Raw genomic sequence first — 24,501 nt, forward strand, 5'->3', positions numbered from 1 at the left:
GTTGCCTTTTATTGCATTTCCATGTCTGCAGTAGGATCTATTGATGAATTACCAGAACTGATCTCGTACGCTGCTCCATCTTCAGGCTAGCATAATCACATGAAAGGGAACAGTAATTATGTGTGCGAATTTGGATAAGCAAGGAAGACAATGGGATTTTTTTATACTTGGACTTATTGTGCAGCATCTACAGTAGCTCCTGACGCAGAGTTCCTCTTCCAGCTTTCACTATGTCTGATGTGTGCTCTATCTTCTGCCTCTGGTGTAGGTAAAGATGCATGAACTATGTATTATGCTTAGTTAATGTAGTATTCTCAAGTTGTATGCATAATTTGGTGGTATGCTGGGGGAATATTTATATTATAGCAGTAATATTTGACACTCCATGAAAACTGGTTTTCAAAATGTGTATTTCTTTCTCACTCGATAATGCCAGAATTCCAAAACGTCTCAGATAATTTTTTGGTTTTGCAATATTTATTTATATTTCTTCCCCTCTAGGAAATGTTTCCAGACTGCTCACTTTTATTTAGAAGATAATACATCACCTCGAGTGATTTCTGCTCCCCCAGCTCCAATCTTCCCAGTCTCAGGTATTTTTTGTCAACTGTTCTGTGGATTGGTATTAGCTGTTGGAAGATGCTGCCTTGTATGTATGTGTCCATATGAGTTCTTCACATACTGTAACATCTGTAAAACCGAGGTTTGTACCCTCTTGTACTGATAAACACAGGTGCACGTGAGAGAGGCAGAGACCAGTGTTGCTAATATTCTCTCCTGTACGTAGCACAGAAGAGAAATATCCTCATTGTACAGATTTGTCTCAAGGATATGCTGTGCCTTCAAGCCATCTGAGGTGTAGCCTCACTAGAGATAGCTGCTGGTGTAGCCATCTGAGCTACACGGAATAGCTCTAGTTCAATGTCACAAAGCAGAGGATTACACCAGCAACATATTCTGCTGTACTTCTGCCTTTAATTGAAGTTGTCACCTCTGTATAGAGCATGACCTATTCTTTTTACCAGCAGGACCAATATATGCCTCAACTATCTGCATTTCAGTTGCAATTACAACATTTTCTTTAACTTACAGATTTTAATAGCATAGTTACTACTGGTGAGGTTCTCTGTGAGCCTCTCATGAAAAAAAGATACAAAATTGCAGAATATTGTTGGCATCTTCTGATTCCACATCGACCGCAGTTATTTGGAGAAACTGTCTCTTTTCTTTCCTCCTCAAAGAGTATCAGAGGAGCACATGCAACCCTCTCAGCTTTTTCAATCTGAGTAGAAAGAAAAGTACCTTAAATAGATTAATTCTGCAGCGGATCCCGAGCCACATTTTCACCCATGAGAAAAGGATGTCTTGTTCCACAAGAATTGCTTTTACAAACTGTGCTATTACACTGAGGGGTGGGTTCCCTTGGAATGATTAAGGGAAAAAAAACAGCCCTTGTGTAGGTAACTAGTAAACATATTAAATTAAATAAATCCCAAACATTACATTTCTGTTGTAACAATTGTAGGGATCTTTAAATGCCTCTTGTATTGATCGCTATTGTTAGGAGACACATAACCTCTTTCTAAATGGTTAATAGGCAGGGATATAGCTTGGTTTCAGCAAACATGATTATATATGAATGTCAAGTGGCAATCATTATAGGAAATCTCTGCTTTTATTCTCTATCATTAACTGTACTGTAGTACAACTGTATAATTTTCTTGCAATTTTTCCTGACCAGCTCACCTCAGGGAGATAGTGCTTTCCGTTATCATAAGACAGAATTGCACTTAGAGTTATTCTGAGTGCTTAACATACGTGTTCTGATACTGGAGGATTTCCTTCTGAAACACTGATAAATATTAACTTAAAGACAAAGGTGTTTCTAGTGACTGAAAGATACATAAAATATTTTCAGAAAAAAAAGCTGCAAGCATTGAGGAAATAATTTTGTTTTATTTTGTGTGCAGCAGATGTCAAGTGAGCAGTTTTTGTGTTTTCTATTGCAGTAGTGTTTCAGCAGTGTAATTTTTCAACAGTTGAGACTAACTGTGATATAATACTGGCAAAGAGCATAGAGCAGGAAGAGCACTTTGTAACTGCTATGTTTAATTTTTTATTGTGACTACAATTAAAAACACACTCCACAGATCTCATTCTATATTAGGTTTTCCTTTTGCAAGGTTTCGTTGGCAGAGATAGGAGAATTGCATATTCACAGAAAATGCCCTGGCACTTCATAGCATAAATCAGATGCATTCAGAACAAATAATGAATTACAGGGTAATATTAGGACTGCTATCAACTTTTAAGTAGTTTTAAGTGGTACCTACCATTCAGGTATAAAATATGTCCCTGGAGTCAGATCTGATTGAATTGGGAGAATAATACTGGCAAGGAAATAAAACAGTAATTACATCAAACCTGAGGTCTCTTTCTCCCTTACTGTCCTCACTTTTAGGATCATTTACCTTCCCTTCTGGTTTTGTGTTTGCATATCATTAGAATAAACACTTTATGTCAGGTTTCATTGCTGAAGTGTGAAAATAGTGTTACACATTTGTTCAGCTTCTGTTAGGCTTGACTGGATAAAATCATTTTTTGTATTCAGGTCCATTCATGTAAGTGGAAGACCAGATGGATCTCAATACAAATCAGCAAATTCTTGAGAACTGAAAGCTAAAATTATTAGGTGGCCTAAATGCTGAACATCTGTTGATGTAAATAACAGGTCCTTGTTCAATGTTTTTGATGTTTGTTTCTCATATGAAACAGTGATGAAATTACAAATTGTGAAATAAAAATATTTTTAATCCATGAAAGGCTTAAAAAAAAATTATTCTTCAGAACCAAAGCTAGCTGAAATAATACCATCTTTTAACAGGTAATTAACAGAACAGATGACTTCATTTACATAGGATATTTGCAGGAAAGAGAACATTAAAAGTCCCAGAGGTTTTTGACATGATCCCTAATGAACATTCTACACAAGATTGTTTTTCATTATTTGTATAAAGTAAAAAGGAGATGTCCTGAAATATAAACATCAGACGGAAAATTCACTCAGAGTTATCAGGACCCAGAAGTTGCATGAATCATGTATTGGTTGAGAATGTAGATGTTGTCTTTGTGGGTATTCAGGAAGACTTAAACTTAAATCTTTCACTTAAAACTTAAAAAGTATAAAAGTATAAAGCCTGATGTGAAAGTTTGCAGTCAGTACTCCTAGGATCAGACATAAGATTTTTGTCAATAGGTAATCATAGAATCATGGGGAGAATAGGGGAAAAAATCCCTACTGGAAATACTCAGTAATGCAGTAAAAGATTAAAATTAGTTGTTTCCTTTGAACGTCAATGCAAACATGCAACACGTTGTTTAAAATTACACTACTGGCATGATGCTGCATTAATTTAGTAGGCTTGGGACTATGTGGCTAGTCCATGTACTGTGTCAGAGTCCCAGTGCAACACTAACCAGCCTAAAGCACCCAGAAGACTCTGCCTGATCATTCTTTCTTTACCAGTATTATTCAGAGCTCTGCTTGTCCTCTCTCCCTTTGACCATCTTGTAACAAACTGCTGATCCTCCCATTTCCCCTTGACTTCACAGGGAATTCTGAGTGCTCTTCCATTTACAGAAAAGCTCAGCACCTTGAGAATCAGCACCTTGATTTTGGGGGCTTAAAGACAGCAAGACCTAGCAAGGCATTCTCTACATCTTCTTTCTGAATAGTCATTTAGAAATGTATAAATGTTAGAGAACAATTTTAGAAATGTTAATTGTGTTAAAGAGTGGTTTTATTTTTGTGGGATTTGTATATCCAAAGTTCATGCCAAAAAATTTTATTTCAGGATGTTGTGTGGATTGCCTGCATATAAACGTCTTTATATGTCACTAGCTTCTTCTTCATAAATATATTTTTTGTCTTTTCCCACCCCTAAGATGATGTTGGAGCAATTCCAATAAAGCATTTTCCAAAACATGTTGCAGATTTACATGCAAGTAATGGTTTTTCTGAAGAATTTGAGGTATGGTTCTATGACGTCATCTTTCTTCTTAGCGCATACAAATATGTTAAGTTTAAATGCCTGGAAACAAAGAACTGGGCATTACATTCTGATTTGGGGACCAATTTCATAAATGCATGTAAAGATGAGTACTGTAAGCCCAGTAAGGACTGTTTATGCATAGAGACTAGGGAGCTAAAAAGCTAACGGGACTGGGATACAAATGGGCATATTTATCACTGTGGTAAAATAGTAAATGATTGTGTGAATAAAATGTGCAAAGATAATGCAATAAGATAAACATAATCCCAAAAACTCCATCATTAACCTAACCATCTTCATTAGCATTTCTTCTCCAGTTCATTTAACATTCAAATATCCATCTGATTGTGGGACCGACCGTGTAAATACTTGTGAGTGCCCAGTGGATATTCGTATGTTACACGTGTGCACACGCACTGACAGGGCTGAGCTGGACTGCCTGTTAGTGAGAGCAGATGTTGAAGGACTGTGTGTAAATACAATGTGTGTTAAATGCAATGGTAACAAAGTTCTTTCACTATTAGTGAGGACAGCCGAACAGAAATCAAACTGTTCATCCTAAATTGTTCTTTTCATAAAATTGTTCTTTTCCTAAATTAGCGGTGGTCCAAAGACCAAATATACTACATCTTGCTGAGCTACACCTGCACCATCTGAAATATTTCATGCTTGTTTTAACTTTTACAAAAACCTCAGTGTCCTCGTCATTTGTTGGAGATCCTTTTTGGCTTTACAGACTACCCCAGACTTAGTGTCCTGGTCTTTTCTCTACTGATAAAGAACTTAGAAGTTACAGAAAAACAGTCATTGTCTTTGCAGAGTCAGCATGCATTCGGAGAGTACAGGGATGGCTCAGGTTTTTTATTTATATTACTATAAAACAACTCATTTAAAATCTGATTTTCAGACTGGCTACCATTTACATATATATATATATATATATAATTGGCTGAAGGTGATTAATGTTAAAATAAATCCTAAAAAGTGTTGGGAAACATTATTATAGGACTTGTAGTGATGACAAGATATTTCCTAGTTAACAACATGGACCTTATAAATGCTTGAGTTTCCTGTCAGTTGAAGTGATCGATAAAATAAAATAAATTAGTTCTATGAGTCTCATAGATTTTGTGCCTGTTTTCTCGGTCCTGTTTCTCTCTTTATAAGACTGTTGGGTTCATTGAGGAGCTGGTGGCAGGCTGAGGGCTGTGGTGCCGTCCTGCACCGGAGCGCCATGAGGCTGACTGAGCGGCACGCTGTCCTGCTCCAGTGAGGGCTTTACCACTGGATGCAAAGAGAGCAAAAGCCTTCCACAGAGAAATTCATGCAGTTATAAGGATCGACAAAAAAAAAAACAGTGAACATTTAAATATGTAGATAATCTGGCTAAAGTCAGTGATGTTGCTTGTATATATATAAGCTTTCACCAGCCAAAGGTCTAAAATTAAAGCTAAAGATAGGAGAAGAGATGGCAGTATTTAAACAGGAAAATTATCTCTTGTTTCTTTTAAGAGTTATGTCAAAGTATTCAGCTTTGTTGTTATTATGGAGATATATATTGCATGACCATAACTGTTTTCCATATAGTAATTGTAATTTATATAAACACTTTTATCCATTTGTTCTGTGCTGTGGAATTTGATTTTTTTTACTTTTTTTGCATTCATTCCCTCATTAGACACTGAAAGAGTTTTATCAGGTAAGGAATTATTTCACTGCATTTTTTTTTTTTAGCAATGAAGTAGTTGTAAAATATCATAGATTATTGGGTGTAAGGTTGTGGTTCTTTTTGTGCTGACTTACTGTATTTTAAGACATTTTATGTATCTCAATACTTATTGAAGTATGACATACTTTTTTGTTTCAGGAAATCCAGAGCTGTACTGTAGATCTAGGTATTACATCAGACAGCTCTAATCACCCTGACAACAAGAATAAGAATCGATACATAAACATTGTTGCTTGTAAGTAAATGTGTTTTGTTTAAGAACCAATTATAGATAAATATAGATTTGTATCTTATTATAGGGAAAAATGAAATACCTCTACACTGAAAGCTCTGGCTTCTGTTTAACAAAATGCTTGGCGAGGAGTAGCATGAGTTTTCACATCTCTTCAAGTTACTCCTCTGGCATTCTGCTGCTTTGATGAGCATGTGTTAGCAAGACGTATTTGTATCTTCTGTGATGACCCAAAGGGAGTTGGGAGATTTCATTATAATGCCATTATAAAGCCAAAGAAGCTGTGTTCTGATTGCCAAAATTAATCCATCTTTGATCTGGAATAATGATGATTTATCCTCTCTAGGAGCTTCACAATCCCTGGATATATTTACTGCCATGTATAAATAGAAATGTACTGTTTTTATGTTATATTTGGCCCTGCCACAATGTAATAGATCAGCTTCATTAGCCAGGACACATGTTTTACCATTGCATTGCCCTTCTTCACTATCCCAGATTTTTCTTTTCTGAAACTCATCTATTCAGTTTTGTTAATCTCTCTTTGAAGCTATTGCCTCTGGGCTCTTGATCATTTTGATGGCTTAATATATTTTTTCTTAACTCTCTGTAGCATTTCAACTTTGTTCTGATAACAAGAAGCTCTAAATTAAATGTATGTTCAGCAATCAACGTCACTAGAGCTTTATAGAAAAAGAGGCAGAATCAGCCCATCTGCCAGAAGACAATGTAAATCGGCAGCAAGAAATCCCATTCCACCTGACTGAAGATACCTCTAGAGGGACAGAGAGTCAGGGAATTTCCTCTGATGCTCTGTGTTTGCACTCAATCATACAAAAGGTGCCAACCCAGCAGCTTTTTTATCAAAGGGCAGTGCACTAGTAGCACAAAGTGTCCTGTGCAACTGAATCAAGCATCTAGTCCTTGTAATCAGTGCAGGCTGCAGGTCTCCCTGAGGTAGCCACTGCTGAGGCTCTTCAGCTGACCAGCTTCTCCAAGGTCCCATTGCTCTCTAGTCTCCACTCTTTAACTGGGAGCTAATGTGCCTAAGCACTGGTGTCTGCTGTCATTTGAGTCTCTGTGCAGGCTTGGCAGTCATGACACAGGACTTAGAGAAGACACGTGCCCCTTCACAAGCAGCAGCTGGAGGCTGTAGGGGAATACATCACAGTGCCTAAAATGACCCCAGGTGCTGCTGTTCAGGCAATTAAATTCTGAATCCCTTGAATCCTTGGATTCATTAGTTTATTTTTCTGCAAACTAGAATTTTGAATCTGATTCATACCTAAGCACATGCTGTTTGCATGTGTGATTGTCACTGTATTAGTCTAATGTAATGTAAAAATCCATTTCAGTATTTAAAAAAAAAGATGTCTTATAGAAAGGATATAAATGTTGCAGAAAACTATGCTTATTTTCTCCCTTGTTTTACTACAGATGATCATACTAGGGTTAAATTAGCACAACTTGCAGAAAAGGATGGAAAACTGACTGATTACATTAATGCCAACTACGTTGATGTAAGTGCCTCTTTCTTCCTGCCAGCCTATTCGTCTGTCAGCCTTTTCTGTAAAAAAATATGTAGGGAGGTGAATAGAGTTAATTAAAAAAAAAAAAAAAAAATCACAATATTACAGATTTTGTGAAAAAAACCTTTAATGATCTAAGTTAATCCTATGAGGTTAAAACACAGGTAAAACTCCAATTCTTTCTTGAACCCATCTTGATATTGTAGCAGCTGCAGCTTAGTGAGGAGCTTTATGAAGCAAAAAATGTTCTGTCACATCTGAGTCATTTTGGAAGCATTTCACATCTGAATGTTTGTTCTTTTATACATTTTTGATAAGTGGTTAATTCTTCTGTCTGAGATAATCTCATGAGAGGAAGATGCCATTTGGCTGAGAGCCTCACCGAGGTACCATTTATTCAGTTTTCATTACCTAGTAATTTACATATGATCTTGATTCATTTTTTAAACCACTATCATAACAGATGTCTCATATCACTATCATGTCAACATTCTGCTGGAACACAGGCACTTGAACATATATCCTATTTGTTGGAATGATAAACATTGACATAACAGTTGCGTTCATATGTCATCTGGTACCACAGGGTTTCTACGATTTGGATAGTTATAAATTCAAAAGTACTTAAAAGCTTTTGAGATTCTTTAAAAATAGATACATAAAATGTCATGTACTCCTACCAACCTCCTTTTGCTTGCGGACTGTCATTTGACAAGTGTCATTTGTTATATTTCAATTTAGGGCTACAACAAGCCAAAAGCCTACATTGCAGCTCAAGGGCCACTAAAATCAACAGCAGAAGATTTCTGGAGAATGATATGGGAACATAACGTAGAAGTTATTGTGATGATAACTAATCTCGTTGAGAAAGGAAGGGTATGAGTACCTTTATCTGTTACTTATTTCTCTGATAATGATAGATCTACCTCTAGTAGACTGCTTTCTCTTTTTTAAAAATCTGGTTTAGGCATTTATTGAGCAAAAAACAGTTTGTAGTAGTTGTTTGTACTAGGATTGGCTGTAGAAGTATAAAGTTGAGGATTTGTAGTATGAAACTAAAGAAAACATTTAACCTCAATTGTCAACAACAAGTCTTGGAAACAACGTATTGTAACTACAAAAAAACTGTCTTGTACCGAAAACAGGACTTCTTGTATATATTTAGGAGTGGCCAGACTGTGGACCTTGTGCCACATTCTGCTGTCCATCATTCTCTTCCTCAGGCGTGCCTTAGACTCTGGAAAGGAGATGGCCGTAGTTCAGGTGAATTTGTCTGGGTATTCACTAGCTGCTCCCTGTTAACATCCCGTGGGACTCCCAGTTACCTTCCTACTAGATACGTGTTTGTCTAGTGAGACAAAATGAGGTCAAACCCCATCACAGGGTGTGTGTTTCTCCGGTTATGTGATGGGAGTATGTGTGTACCCTGGGGTCACGTGAGGAGATACTGCATCACACTTGCCACATACTTGTAGCAATGTCTAAAATGCATGTAAGTCTTGTCATATGACCTATTCAGCATCTGTCAGATGATACAGACACAGCAAATGCAGATGAGGGCTGCACTGGGAGTACCACTTCATTTATAATAGCATGATATAAACAAGTACTCTTCTAGTGCTCCTAGAGAAGGCTGTATGGCTACCCAACCAAAAGGCTGGAAACACAGCTCTCTAGCGTATATTCTGGCCACACACAAGCTCGCTCTTACCCTCACTGATGAGATATCAATATACTCTGGCCATGCTATGAACTAACCAAAAGCTACCTACTGACTTGAATGTATTCGTATTTTTCATATAGATTTTCTATTATAATATAGAGTGTCTATATAATGGCAAGTTCCACAGTATTAGATCCTTTTAACTCTGATAGAATGATTTAAACCTCTTTTCTTGGATTATCCCAAATAAATAGCATCTTTGCACAGCCATCCCTCTTTTCAGTATAAAATCGCCATTATTTGTTCTCTTACGCTGCAGATCATGTCTATTATAAATTGGGTATATTGAGAGTCCCTGTATGTTTTTGTGGTTGACCGTGCTCTTAAATTTGAACATTTCAGCTTGCTAGCTTGACATTTATTTTCTTCCTCTTTTTCTCTCTTTTTCTTTCCCTTTCTAACAGAGGAAATGTGACCAGTACTGGCCTGCTGAAGGTAGTGAAGAGTATGGGAACTTCTTGGTTACTCAGAAGAATGTTCATGTGCTTGCCTATTACACTGTGAGGAATTTTACTCTTAGAAACACCAAGATCAAAAAGGTTTGTGGCAGCCTGAAAACGTAGTTTGAGCAAACAGAATTCTTTTTGAGGCAGTTGGCAGCTCCTTTATGTTGTATAGGTAAAGCTGAATCCTGTAGGTCTCATCCAGCCAAGATGCCCATCAACTTCAGAGTTAATTTGACTAGATCAACAAATTAAGAAGGTACAGGCATATAGCATAGTACTGGCGTGAGGCAGGACCATCAGGGAAAAGTGATCACACTGGAGAGCCAATTTGAAGTTTGCCTGCCTGGTGAGCAGGAGGATATATTTTCAGAAATAGAGCAGCTAGTAGAAAACATGGTGTGTATTGAATCATCCATCTCAGTTATCAATTTTCCTTTTTAGGGACTAAATTTTTACCCCCCCTTTAAACAGGTGAATCCACACCTTATTTTGTTGTAGTCAGAACCAGCATGCTCTCAGCCCAGCAGTGTGACATTGGCTACTTTGAAGGGCATTCTGAAAGCTTAATTTATTTCAGCCACCTATGTTAGACATCTAGTCTCTTGGCCTCCCTGTACTGAAGTACAGCACTTACTGTCAAGTGATTTATTCTGCCTATTTTAGGAGCCAATCTTTGAATGAGATGACCCACTCTCTGAAAGTATCCCTGCCTCTGAGTTGCTGTTGAGGGAGAGAGCTTAGAAAAGCAGCCTACACGAGGTCACTTCCCTTGTAGATCACTAAAGCTGAGTGAGGTGAATCCTACCCTTTCTGTCCACGCAGAAGAGGAGCAGAGCAGCAGAAATAGCTGGTGACTCTTAAGAGCAGCTGTAATTTGTTATCCCTCCATTGCTCTTAGCCTTTCTCTACAACTTTCTAAGGGACGTTTTTCCATTCAGTAGGAAAGCTGATGGGACAGAAGCACTGGCCCTTCACTTTGAAAGCTGGAATATTTAGAGCTAGGTGGCATGTTGTTCACGAAATACGGAGAGTACTAATTCAAGAACTATCTATGAGGAGTTGCCATTCGGATGTGGGCTGCTTACATATGGATTTATTATTTTTTTTTCCTGTTGTAGGGCTCCCAGAAAGGAAGGTCTAGTGGACGTATAGTAACTCAATACCATTATACCCAGTGGCCTGACATGGGTGTTCCAGAGTACACGCTGCCCGTCCTCACCTTCGTGCGGAAGGCGTCGCACGCCAAGCGCCACGCTGTCGGGCCTGTTGTGGTTCATTGCAGGTGTGGTTTTTACTGCCGTAAGGTTCACTCCGCTTTTGTTTTGCAGAAAAAAGAATTTTTCAGTGGTGGGTTAAGCAAATTTTCACTTTCACAATTAACAATTCCTGATGGAATAAGATTAATTTCTTAGCTGATATGTCTATCCTTGGTAAGGCCAACTAATCAACTGTCTATGCCACTTCTATAAATCTTCATAATGGCTGTAAACAAGATAATGCTGTTCTGCACTATGTTCTCTTTTTTGCACAAATGCTTTTCTTTTGACTTTTTTGCACATTTCTATACTACTCTCTTGATTGCTATGAGCTTACCAGATACATAGATAGCAGTAATTGTTTCATTTCTGCAAATAAAAGGTTAGGATGTTTTTGGCTCATACTTTCTTTGGTGCAGGGATACTCTGTAATCCTAAGAGGAGCTCTGTTCACAAAAGAAGACTCACTCTATTCCTGGCTGACCTACAACTCTGCTGTTTTTAACATTACTCCGTGCTCTAGCGGTCACTTGCAATGGAGGAGCATTCTGGGGAACGGTTTGAGGTCTGCATGTGCCGCAGTGTGCAGGCAGGTGTTCTGTCAGTGCTCACTAAAACTGGGCAGCTCAGGGAAAATTGGTTAAAAAGGGCTTGTAGGGCCTGGAATGACTTCACAATGCCCGTGAAGGACCGGGTTATTGTAAAATATATAAGCAGGTTCTGGTTTTCCACTGTAGTACCTCACCTTTGATGGAACATTTGGAAAGAGAACCTCCTCATGAATTCTGTCCTTCTGGAGCTGACTCTGAGGAAGCCAACAGGTAAAGTCGCCTCACAAATGCTGCAAATGAAGATATTTTATTTCTGGGATGATCTAATCTGACTGAAATCTGTTTTTAGCATGGAAAATGAAATTCCACATTTTGGTTGTTCTGCTGCTATCTACATCCTGCCTGTTCTTGGGAAGTTCAAAATAAGAGTTTCCCCAAAATGCCAAGTCTGAGATCTGTGCCAGCAGGCTGAGAGATCAGCAATACATTATAAGTCAATTAAATTGAGCTTTTAAAAAGTGAACAGTGGTAAGTTGTGTGGCTTCAGTCAGACCTCTCCATTGGGCCATAGATATAACTCACCTCTGTCTGTAGGCAGTTTTATTTGGCTTTTAGTTCACCTGTCCCCATGCACTATGGAATTTCAAAGGAGTCATCTTATGTTAGAAATGTAACTTTTATTTATCTTTACAGGCTATATGGAGAACACATATGAGGAACTTCATGAAACTTTTTTTAGCTGTTTTTATGTTTTGGTACTTTTCATGCTTTGTCTTTCATAACAAGTACCGATGGTATCTGGTAATCTTTAGACTTTCTTTTGTTTAATAGGGTGTTGATAACCTGGACCTTTCAGTTTTATACCATGTTTATTTAGACAGCCTATGACAGCAGTCTGAGCTCACATTACCCATGCTTTGTGCCACCTCTGCAGAAGAAATGAGGTGACTGAATTAGCATGTAGGTGCTTGGATCTGCCTGTAAGGGACTGTGCAGACCCGGCACAGTGTTCCTTTCCAGTTACATGTACCAATTCGCATAAGGTTTCCTCATTAGAGGGGAATTACAACTGATTAATTCCCATATGTCATCAGATAACAAAAAATGGCCTCTTGCCCTTGTACACCCTACCCAGCTATTTTATGAAAGAAAAAGTTGGGTTTGAATCTTACAATACAGCTGGTTCTATGCTAAATGAGTCAGAGTTGATTAACCCTTTCTTCTGCATCTTCCCTTTTTAAGGAGTTTCAATCATTGCTTGCCTTCTTAGCTGTACCTGGAGAGCATTAGGCTTTTTCTTTTACAGATGTACCTTTAGCAGCTCTGCCACTTTCTGGGGTTTTCCTCAGTCCTGTGTCTTTGAAATCTCCTATAATTGTAATGGGTGGCATAATGCAACTTTCCCTTTCAAGTGATGTGTTTTTCAACATAGAACTTGAGCACGTGAACTGTGTCCAAATGTGGTCATATGCCAACCTTTCTAGATATACTTGACAAAGTATCCTAAGGAATACCAGAAGCCTGAAAATTGTAGACCTGCAGGAAGTTCTGTTTCAATTGATACTTTAAAAATCATTTGAGGAAATGATCTCTAGATCTGTTCTTGTGCAAAGAAAAAGATGAGTTGAAAAGATTTTTCTTCAAAACCAGCCTTGAAGTTTTAGCAAAGTGTATTCCATAATAAAACGATTTGTAGAGGAAAATCTTCTCTACACACCATTTGTTGAAAAAGCTATGTGTAAGAAAGAGTTACTTGCACTATTGTTTTACTTCGGGCTCAAGAGTATTTTTTTGTTTTGTAGCGCTGGTGTTGGAAGGACAGGCACATACATAGTGCTAGACAGCATGCTGCAGCAAATTCAGCATGAAGGGACAGTCAACGTATTTGGATTCTTAAAACACATACGTACCCAGAGGAACTACTTGGTGCAGACTGAGGTAAGACTAGAATATACCTAGCGAGAGACTATTACAGACTATTTCTGTTTGCAGGAGGAGACATGATACAGTCCTGGTTTTGGCACCACCACCAGACTGGGCTTTCCCATTTGCTTCCCTTGTTTTCACAGAGACGTCCTTCTAGGCTCACTTAGAGCAATGGCACTGGAAATTACCGATCTGTGGGCTTGTCTGTTTATTAGGGAGAACTCAGAAGAAAGAAAGTCTGTATAAATCATGCTTCCCAGAGTAGCACTTCCTTGGCAGAGCATGCATTTTTGTCATAGGTTTTTTTAGGGAAACACCATTGCCAGGTGTTCAGATCTTCTGCCTGATGGAACAGTTGATATGAAGTAATACAAGGTAGGAAAAAAAGCTGTTTCAGACGAGATGATTATCTATAGCTGCTTTAAACTGAAGATTATCTGTAGAATAGTGAAAGACTAGAACAAAACAATAGGGACAACAGCAGGGCATTTGAAAGTCTATTTCAGGTTTCAAGAACAGTTGGTGAGATGCCCCAGTGCCTTTCAATGGAAAAAAAAGTAATCAACAACAGCATGGGTGCTTATTCCAAAGGATGTGAGAGAGAAAATAGAGGATAGCAGTAGGCACAGGGAGTGATCACTTTATTGCAAGAAAGGCAGGGAGAGTCGCGTAACAAGCTGACTTGAAAATTTAACTCAAGGCTGTGCTTGCATTTTAACTCTGTTCTGTGGTCATGAGGTACCACAGGTGGTGGGGATTTGGTATTATATCATTTATACACTGCATGTGTAGTTCAATTGTGCTTGTAAATGTGTACTGTCACTGCGGAGGGACAGCCTTCACTGTTGTGGATGACTTTTGAGAAAACTCCCCTACAACAGCACGCTGTGAAGAAATACTGACCGTGTCAGAAGTGGCAGCTTAGCCAGAGGTGTCATGGGGAGTCTGAAAATAATTAGAGCTTGGACCTTTGGTTTTATTTTCCTAGGAACAATACATCTTCATTCACGATGCGTTGGTCGAAGCGATACTCAGCAAAGAAACAGAAGTTCTTGAGACTCACATTCATGCCTATGTGAATGCTCTCTTGATACCTGGACCAACAGGAAAGACCAGACTGGAGAAACAATTCAAGGTGAGCTCTCCAAGATAGTAACAGGAAAAGCTTTAGGCTTGCAAACTTGAATGACTTAAAAGTAGGTATCGCAGCACAATTTTAATTAGCTCTCTCTATCTAAAATTTAACTGCCAACCCTAAATTCAGAGCAATTTAACAAATGCAGGCGGTCAGTTGGGACAAAAAAAACAAAAACAAAGAATTTAAAAAAAAATACAAGAGCATGAGAAATAGGCCAGTAAGTAAATTTTGGAAAATGCCTTTGCACTACTTTGCCTTTGCACGAAGATCCCAAAGGTAAAACAACAGTCTGGAAAGATGTCACTGACAAAAATTTCATGAGCTGTATTGGTCAGTCAGCATATTCTCCTCAGTGAACAGCGCTGTCTTGAAGATAGACTTCAGCTCAGCAGGCAATAAGGGAACACTTTGGTGCTTGTGGATGAAATGAATGATTAGGACATTCTGAGGATTTTAATTCTAAGGAGGACTGCATGGGATAATGTGTATTCGTTCTACAATTAGCCATTGCATCATAAGTAAAAAACTAAAGCAGATAAGTCTGTAGATGATGTCAGTACATAATGAGGCCATGAAAATATTAATATATATATTTTCTGAAGTATGTTGGTCACATAGGCACAGTAATAGTATTTCTTCAAGATAATGAACAATATAGAACAGAGTAGGAACAACATAGCGAAGGATTTCACAGTTTGCTGCTGTCCTGGCCTCAGTGATCCGACAGTGTTGCACTGTTGTTTCCTAGGGAAAAGTAGGGACTCAGCTGTGATGTGCTTGGAGAAATAAACAACCCACCTTTCCTACACAGATGAAAGAATAAAACATATCATATATACAAACAGAGTGGGTAAATATATATAAACACAGAGTGTGCAGTACAAATTCCAGGAGCCCTATAGAGCTCCAATTTCAAGAGTTTAAATATTATCAGAAAGGGACACGTCGCATTCAAACTAATTTTCCTTTGCAAGCTAAAATTATTAGAATATTAACAAAAATTTGGAGTCTTGTTTTACTGAAGAACTGTTTTAAATGAACAAAAATTGTGGCCTAATTCAATTTGATGTAACTTCCCTGGTTTGATGTCTGTTTTTCCAAAGCAGGCAGCTTCTGAAAGCAACACATACAGAAAAGTCTTTTGAACATTCTGATTACTATCTGGTTGATTTTACTAGCAATCAAAGAAAACCCCTAAAACTAGGAAAGACCTGCTTTCCAAACTTATTTCCTACCTAAGCAGTATATATACAGCATTGTGGTGTATATGCATATGTGCTTATTCCTTCTTATACGCTTGTCTATTTGAATTATATTAATTGAAACAAGTAAGTCAGTAAGACATCCCCAGATCCATCCTAATTTGCTCTTTTAGGTTTGGAGATAAAATCAGAAAGCTCCTAACTGGGATATCTAGAGATGCCTCAGGTCAGGAGCTATGCTGTCTGTATAACAATGTAGATTTTTCTGCAGACATTTACTGGTTTCCAAAACTATTTAAAGCTACACAAACAGCTGTGCAGGCAAAATGGAAGAGACACCAGGATGGCAACAAGCACTGCGGGCCTGGACGTGGGAACAACAGAAAATGGCATTTCCTTCAAAGACATGCTTATCAATCTAGGGCTCAAGAATCATTTGAACTGATAAAATAGTAAAGAAAAAAGATTCTGATGAACTTGCTAAGTAGTTCAGCCAGATAACTAGATACCTAAAATTAAGAGACAGAGTTAACCTGTGATACCTTTCTGTTAAATGCATCTAATGAAGGAATGGGTTTTGTACACTGACCTGATATTTTTTTTTAACTTCATTGTTTCAGTTACTGAGCCAGTCTAACACACAGCAGTGTGATTATTCAACTGCACTCAAACAGTGTAACAGAGAAAAGAACCGAACTTCATCCATCATTCCTGGTAAGCTGGTTCAAATCAGCCTCTCTGGGTGGCAAAAGTTTCTGAACTGTGTTTGTAAACCCTAAATCTTTCCTCAGCAAGAACTGAAGGCATCTGCATTGGTGTGAAGCAATGTTCTGAAAAGTACTTTTAGTGATGAAATTATTTAAGTACAACACATAGGAAAACAAAATACATGGCTGGGTAACACTGCATCCTGATAGATGGAACTTAGTGTTATCATTACTGTGAGATAAGTGCTATGAGTCATTGCAACATATGTATAAGTTCATGACTTCTTTTTTCAGTGGAAAGATCTAGAGTGGGTATCTCATCACTGTCTGGTGAAGGGACAGACTACATCAATGCTTCCTATATTATGGTAAGTCAGTTAACGTTATTGGTGAAAACCTATGTCCCATTGTGTAGCTGCTTTCAGAGCTGCCGTGTGTCCGAGTTCAGGTGGCACAGCCCTGATTTTGAAAGCTCCTTTCTTCCGTTATTCACTCTGCTTGAAAGAGTTACTTCCCCCAGGAAGTATTATTACTGTTATTACTGGTTTTAAGTTGGGTTAAGTGCACTGCATTTTAGAAATCTGTAGAACCAGAAATCTCATCATAGCTTTAAACACTGGTAAAGCTAAATGCCTCTTTTGAGGTGAACTAAAAGTGTTAACTAACCAGTTAGTTTTGAATGCCTGTACCCTGGTTTGCCTTCCTACCTTACAGGCTTTTTGCTAATCTTACAGAGCTTTTGCAATTGGCGTAGCCCAAGGCACCATAGCTCATCAGCTTTCCATTATCTTTTTGTTCCCTGGGTTTTTCTTCAACTCTTTTCCGCTTCATTAGCGGAGAGGGAGGACTAAGTGCTTCCTGAACTTTCAGGAAGGAGGTGGGAAAGCTCCCTGCAGTGCTGCTAACACGTGATCCTTCATTAGGTGCATTAGTGTAAAAGAGCTATTTTTGTGGTAGGAAGTTCATTTGCGACATCTGTACAAATTAAGAGACTGCTTGGGAGTTTTGCAGATCTTTGAAGTGTTCTTTTACTTGTTTCAGATTGCAAGCTCCTCTAGAAGTCTGGTTAACATAGAACAGTTTGCATATGTGTCTGAGTTAATGTATTTTCATTCCGAGTTGGCTGTTCAAATCTCCACTGATTTCTTTTCTTTTTTTGATCAATTTTTTTGCAGTTCTAAGGACTATTTCCGTGTAGTTTTTATTCTTTTCATCTAGAAAATGCCACAATGGAAGTTTTATATTCTTCTAAAATTCTTGTTGTAGGAACTCTAGGCTTCTGGCTCTGTCCACTAGAAGTTTCCTTTAGATGTCAATAGTTGGGCATCAATTCTGAGTCTGTTGATTTTGTTTTCCAGGGTTATTATCAAAGTAATGAATTCATTATTACCCAGCATCCCTTACTACACACTATCAAGGATTTCTGGAGAATGATATGGGACCATAATGCCCAGCTAATAGTCATGCTTCCTGATAGCCAGAATATGGTAAGTTTCATGGCTGATTGTTATGGGCTCATGTATGAATTTTACTAGTATCACCATTTTGAAATGTGCAGGACATGAGAAAATATCTTGGATTTTGAAAAAAAAAAAAAAAATTAATAGCACTGTATTGAGTATAAAATCCCAAGTCCACTAGTGGAAATTTGGAGATCCTTCTCTGAGCAGATCACAACTGGCATAAGAAAATATTTAATTATTCCTGTATCATTTATAAAAAGAGCAAACAGCAGAAGTCACCATTATGCAAGGTTAGTTTTTAATCCAGGAGTTTTACTTTAGTTGCAATATGGCTTCTTCAGCCATTCCTAAGAATGGGGAGAAATATAAGGCTGTTTCTCTTGTTCATCTCCTAAAGTTACAAACAAATGTTTAGCAGGGATTTATCTGACTCTAAACAGCAAAGTAAGCTCAAGTGTTCATCCTGCATGTGTAATTTAATAACAAATGAATACGTTTTTCAGTTAGTAGAAATGCAGAAATATCTGAGCTCTTTTAGGCTGGTACTTAGAGAAATCTTGAGGTGTGAGAGAGCATCATGTTTGGTAATGAGTTTGGAGGAAAGCCGTGCAAATGCTTTGGAGAGTCTTGCATGATTAGAAAAGCGTGTGCAGCCAAGACAATGTTTGGTTTTGTCTTTTCATAAAAATTTTTATTAATATTATACTTCTAAAAAATAGATGGATTTTTAAGTTAGCCTTTGTAATAAGGGAGGTTGTTTTGCCAGGAGATGCTGGTTTATTATGATCCCAGTAAGAAAGGCACTCAGACTTTGTAAAGTATCATTTAAAATGCTATTTATTAGAGCTAACACTATAAAGGAGAGCGTAGCATAGTTTATCTTATATCCCTCCAGATGCTGGGAACCCCAAGTTCAGCATTTTTGTGTTGTTTTTTTTTTTCCTGGAGGCTGAAGATGAATTTGTATACTGGCCAAACAAAGATGAGCCTATAAACTGTGAGAGTTTCAAAGTTACTATGATTGCTGAAGAACACAAATGTCTGTCTAATGAGGAGAAGCTCATAATCCAGGACTTTATTTTAGAAGCTACACAGGTAACACTGTCATAAACATGTAACTCAGGACTTGATTTGTTAAAGGTAATGCCTACATTTCATTACATTTTCCTTTGGTAAATGAGTGGTAAAGTTCCATGTCCTTGAAGCACCCAGGGAGGGAGTGACCTCTATTGATAATGTGGTGACACGGGGAATAGGGTAGTCCAACCTCCACAGCAGTGGGATTCTGTATCTGGAGGCTGGAACAGGGTGAAAGATAAGAGTCAATTTATTAACAAATTGATTTATGCTTTTTTTCACCCTTTTAGGATGACTATGTACTTGAAGTGAGGCATTTTCAGTGTCCAAAATGGCCAAATCCCGATAGTCCTATTAGTAAAACTTTTGAACTGATCAGCATCATCAAAGAGGAAACTTCCAACCGTGATGGACCCATGATTGTACATGACGAGTAAGAACTGCAGCTTTCTGTTTGTTCTGATGTTTTCCTATAGAACCATCCCCTCATCTAATTTAAAGTGAAAGCCGCTGAAACAAGGCACAAAGTCTGCACCTAACAATAGTGCTTTTGCTTCTGTTTCAGCTGCATCAGTTACAGAAAGAGTTTTGTTTTATCACACTTCAACATTCTCTTTTTACTTCTGTCATTTTGATACTCCAGATCATTGTCAAGTAGGGCACTGGAGAGGAAATCAATCGGGGCTTCTTTGTCTATTACTGAAAGATGTAAGACTATTTAGATGAGACACGTTACCCTTCTCCAGCTCTTTAATAATGGCCAAAAATACTGAAATGTTGAAATAATGAAGGATCTAAGGCCTTCAGGATTTGGTTTGTAGAGGATTTTCAACACAACTCTAAGAATGGCATTTGAAGACTCTCCAGAAATTGCAGCCATGTGCTGTGAAGGATGTGTTAAGGCACTGCTGGGCAGACCTATTTCAGAACATGTAAAGATCACATGACAGAAATTCATCTTACCAGTTTACCCTTGATTTTCTATTTTCTCCAGCTGTAGAAACTTGATCCAGTTTACAGAGACTTTCTTTTTGTGTTTTGGTGTTTGTTTGTTTGTTGCTTTTTTTCACTTTACAAAGGCACGGAGGGGTGACAGCAGGCACTTTCTGTGCATTAACAACACTAATGCATCAACTGGAAAATGAGAACTCAGTGGATGTTTACCACGTAGCAAAGATGATAAATCTGATGAGGCCTGGAGTCTTTACAGATATTGTAAGTAATAAGCAAATTGTGTGCATATTTTTTTCCTTTTTGTGGTATTATTACCCTGCTTAGATCTCAGGGCAACATTACTGAACCATTGGCATCTTAGTTTCTGCGTGAGTTAATCAAAACTGCTTTCCAGAAGTGCTGTAGTGGACCTGCTGCTTATTCCAAAACAAAGTTTTTTCCCATGAAATCATGTTATGTGGTCACCAAGTGGTCGTATTCAAAATGTGCAGAGCTGCCACCATCATCATAAAATCTGCACTCTGTCCTCTAAATGAAAGTTTTAATTCAGCAGGAATAAATTTGTAGTCCAGATATAAAATATGTCCCTGGACTAGTTACCCTAGTTTTCCATTTCAGGGTAGACTTGGATCTTTCATGAGCTGTCGAATGGTCACTTGACACCATTGTCACTGTTGCTTAAATAAAGAAAAAACATCAAAAGTATAACAAGTAAGAATTACTTATAAAGTCAGTGTCATACAAATGAAAATTCATCACAGAAATTAAAAACTACAAATCCTGCCCCTTTGGTCAAGCCACTACAAGTCTGACTGCTGTCGAGCTATGATGGATGTCGTAAGGAGAACACTTTAAGAGTAAAACATTAGAGTTACCATTATCACATTTTTGACAGCAAAACCAGGACATGGGACAGGATTGGCAGATGGATATGCGTCCCCCAGGCCCTGCCCAGCTAGCCCAGACTGGGGTGCCTGGCAGACAGTGGAAGGAAAATGGGAGCTCTTCCCACCCCAGCAGCACCATAAGGACCTTCATGCCTTTTGGCCCAGGAGCTTCCAGCAAATACCAGGGCCCTTTGTCTCAGATTTCCAGTTTCCCATCTTCCTACTGCAGATTTCTACCCCGTATCTCTTAGTCCAACCTAATAGTCCAGACCCCAAACCCCACTCTATTTATTCTGCCTTACTGTTCCCCACTCCTTCCATCACAGAAATTCTTTATCCTCATGTATCCATCCTAAATCCCAAAATATTCCTCTGCCCTTTCAGAGCACCCGCAGTTACCTGGAGCAGGGCAGGTACCTGCTCTCCCTGCATAAAGCATCCAGCTGCTTCCTCCAGAGAGCATCCAGCTGTTTCCTCCTTGCCAGCCCATGCTGTGGTCCGGCTGGCTGCTGGCACTCCCCATGTCCCACCGCAGCCAAGGGAGACCCCCAGCTCCCTCTAGGCAGTGGCCGCCTCAGTGAGTCCTTCCCACAAAGTCTTGGCTCTCCTCCTACATTTCTTCAGAAACAGGGTCTTCAAAAACATAAACAGTAACTACAAGTACCAAAAAGAAAAAAAAAATGCCTCGATGGAATTCAGAGGGCAAAAATGGGAACATATTCCAGGGGAAAAAAAAGCCAACAGACCAACAGTAGCCCTAATGCTGACCCCGTTCACTCTGGGGGAGCTTTGTTCCTTTTAACAAGGATCAGACTCATACATGCTATTTCTTTTGAAATACCGTTTTCTCCCTTACCTGTACTGTGTTCCCTAATGTTGTGCTTTACCTTGTGTAGAGGGGGACCCATTAGTCAGAAAATTAATAAAGCTGCTAAGTAACACAATAAATTGTGGAGCACAGCACCTTAACAGTCTGACACATCAGCAGTTAATTAATTTTGAGTAACAGTGTTACAAGACGATCTAGTGTCCTTATTTCTGACTACACACTGACTAGATCCTCTTTTCTTTTCCAGGAACAGTACCAGTTTCTGTACAAAGCTATTCTCAGCCTCGTCAGCACAAGGCAAGAAGAAAACCCTTCGGCATCTATGGACAGTAACGGCTCAGCTTTACCTGATGGAAATGCAGCTGAAAGTTTAGAATCTCTAGTTTAATTAACACATCAAATTAAACACACACATACCTACATCACACCAGTTACACCTGGAGTTTACCATTATTGTTTTCAGTTTTATACTTGGGGGGGAACTATGTCCAGTCACTATACATATATATATATATATATATATATATATATATAAAATCAGATCCCAACCGTTGCTCAAACACAGTCATTTCTGTTACATATGACTTTACTGCAGAACTTTTATCATTAACAATGTGTGCCTTTTCTTGAAAGATTTCTTGTAATACGTTGTTATGTCTGGACTAACTTGATTGACTTTTACAGTGTTTCTAAGAATTGAATTGTGGTATGTTTTTTCAGTATTAGGTTTTGATTTATCTGGCTTTACTTTTAACTTAAAATTATCATATTTATAGATGTTAGGGATTCTCAATTACAAACATGTCATGGGTTGGTTTAGCATTTGATTTTTTCCCTGTATTTATAACAATATACAATTGCTAGAAATGTAACTTTTAATATAGTAGAATGTAAATAAAATACTGTTCTCCATAACATTCAACATTTTAAGACTTTGGTTAGACATTTAGAATAGTAATCTGATACTTACTGTAAATACTGCTACTTCTGTAGTGATCCATGGACCAAATTTATATTTATAATTGTAGATTTTTATATTTTACTACAGAGTCAGTTTTCTAGTTCTGTGTAATTGCCTTGTTAAAATGATGTAGTCCAGGATGTTTTTATTTTAACAAATTCTTCTGATATATAACTGTGCATCTTAAGCAATTAACCTTCATATAGCTGCATGTGATTTTAACTTTTTGTGGGAAATAGAAATCATTTGTTTTGAAATGAGAAGTTTTTATGAGAATAACACCTGTACTTGGTATTGTTAAATTGTTTTTACCTATGGCATTGCAAAAATAAATATAAATATTCCAGCCTGTGTTTAGAGGTCTTCCACATACAGTAACGAGCCTCCACTGTCACACAGGGGAGCTTTTACTTACAAGAACAAGGACTCAGGGCTGACCTGGAGATGGCTGCTCTTCCTGTGGAATCTGTGCGTTCAGAAGACACTTTTGGAAAACTTTCTTGTTATTTCATCTCTGCAGCACTTCCAGCCATACCCACAGTGTCCACGTTAGCTCCTTTTTTCTAGCCTCTCCTTGCATGTCTCCCAGTCTGGTCGCCCACAGGGTAACAGGCTCTCCCAGGTCTCCAGAACTGCATCCTGGAGAGACTTCTCCATTCTGGCTTTGCTTCAGATCATTCATTCAGCTGCTGAGCATTTTGTTCCCTCCTTTGGCAAAGCAAAAGTGAAACTCTGGGAAGCAATAAAGCAAGTAATCTCTGCAAGAACAAAAGCAAAATATTTCACCTTGGCCACTCAACTGGTTTCTGTGAACTTTTGAACTGTCAAGAAAAGATCCTGATTGTTCTGAAGGTTGTAGCAGTGAAGAGGGTGGAGGAGCCTGAAGCAGAACAGATCTTCTGTCTAAAACCAACACAGGCCATAAGAGTAGCTATTTCTCACTACGGTACATATATTGAAATTTTGAGTGCAGAGATAGAGTTCTGGATCAGAATGACACAGTAATTAAGGGACAGTAACAAAAAGTAAAGATGGGAGAAGGTGGACCTGATGTGGTCTTGGACATATTAGTTGGCTGATGTCCTGAGGCAAGGGTGTGTGAGGGATCACAGTGCCAGCAGGAGCTCTAGACGCCCTTTGGCAGTGCAGGGTTGAGCAGCAAAGCCAGAACAAATTTAGGTTTAGAGGAGTCTAAACAGTGGAAATTTAAAAAAAAAAAGTCCTGGTATTGTTGAGATATGAAATGAAAATGAAGGTGCTAGACCAGAAGACAGAGGGGCATAGAATGAGAGAATAGTAAAGTAAAGCAGACTTTTACCTGCTCTTGTGCCTTTTTTTTTAAAAAAAAAAAGCCATATAGACAAAATAATCAAAACAATCTAATGCAGTTTGTCTTATAAAACTGCGTTAACATGTTCATGCACTTGGATTCTCTGACGCTTGACCACTTCTCTTTATAACCACAACAGCACATCCCAAAGGTTGTGGCGTGGCTGAATCCATTGGGCTTGGAGCCCCAGGGGCCCACCAGAGCCAGATGTGGGACAATTTGCCTGTGTCAGCCCAAGTCCCCTTTGCAGGTCTGTCCAGGGACCACGCAGGGCACGTGTAACACACACACACAGAGGTTCATCACACAGAGAGGAGGAGGAGGATTTAAGGCAGTGCAGGGCAGGAGGGGCTGGGGTTGTGCCTGCTCACAGGCACACAGCCCCTGTTACCCCTCTTCTCTCACCCTTTTCCCTTGCTTACTCTTTCCCTGTCCACCTTGATCCCTCTGTTCTTCTACCCTGGTCCCTCTATCTCTTTGCAGATAAACAACCTAATTACCTTTTCCTT

The 24,501-nt window shown here is 38.6% G+C and overlaps 1 protein-coding gene across 1 annotated transcript in view; it reads left to right on the plus strand.

Annotated features, from left to right (window-relative positions):
- The window catches only part of PTPRZ1 (protein tyrosine phosphatase, receptor-type, Z polypeptide 1), a 102,495-nt gene extending 79,487 nt beyond the window's left edge, over nt 1-23,008 (plus strand). Inside the window, exons 15-32 of the mRNA XM_014963347.1 lie at nt 502-593; nt 3,946-4,031; nt 5,731-5,751; nt 5,920-6,016; nt 7,451-7,533; nt 8,284-8,418; nt 9,670-9,804; nt 10,830-10,993; nt 11,705-11,788; nt 13,321-13,456; nt 14,433-14,579; nt 16,405-16,498; nt 16,786-16,859; nt 17,850-17,978; nt 18,903-19,049; nt 19,322-19,464; nt 20,111-20,246; nt 21,949-23,008. Coding sequence (XP_014818833.1) covers nt 502-593; nt 3,946-4,031; nt 5,731-5,751; nt 5,920-6,016; nt 7,451-7,533; nt 8,284-8,418; nt 9,670-9,804; nt 10,830-10,993; nt 11,705-11,788; nt 13,321-13,456; nt 14,433-14,579; nt 16,405-16,498; nt 16,786-16,859; nt 17,850-17,978; nt 18,903-19,049; nt 19,322-19,464; nt 20,111-20,246; nt 21,949-22,089 — 2,044 coding nt within the window. The 3' untranslated portion in view covers nt 22,090-23,008. The remainder of the gene's footprint in view (nt 1-501; nt 594-3,945; nt 4,032-5,730; nt 5,752-5,919; nt 6,017-7,450; nt 7,534-8,283; nt 8,419-9,669; nt 9,805-10,829; nt 10,994-11,704; nt 11,789-13,320; nt 13,457-14,432; nt 14,580-16,404; nt 16,499-16,785; nt 16,860-17,849; nt 17,979-18,902; nt 19,050-19,321; nt 19,465-20,110; nt 20,247-21,948) is intronic.
- Nucleotides 23,009-24,501: the final 1,493 nt, after the last annotated feature.

Source organism: Calidris pugnax, unplaced genomic scaffold (assembly GCF_001431845.1).
Source record: "Calidris pugnax isolate Ruff unplaced genomic scaffold, ASM143184v1 scaffold44, whole genome shotgun sequence".
In the NCBI taxonomy this organism is placed as follows: domain Eukaryota; kingdom Metazoa; phylum Chordata; class Aves; order Charadriiformes; family Scolopacidae; genus Calidris; species Calidris pugnax.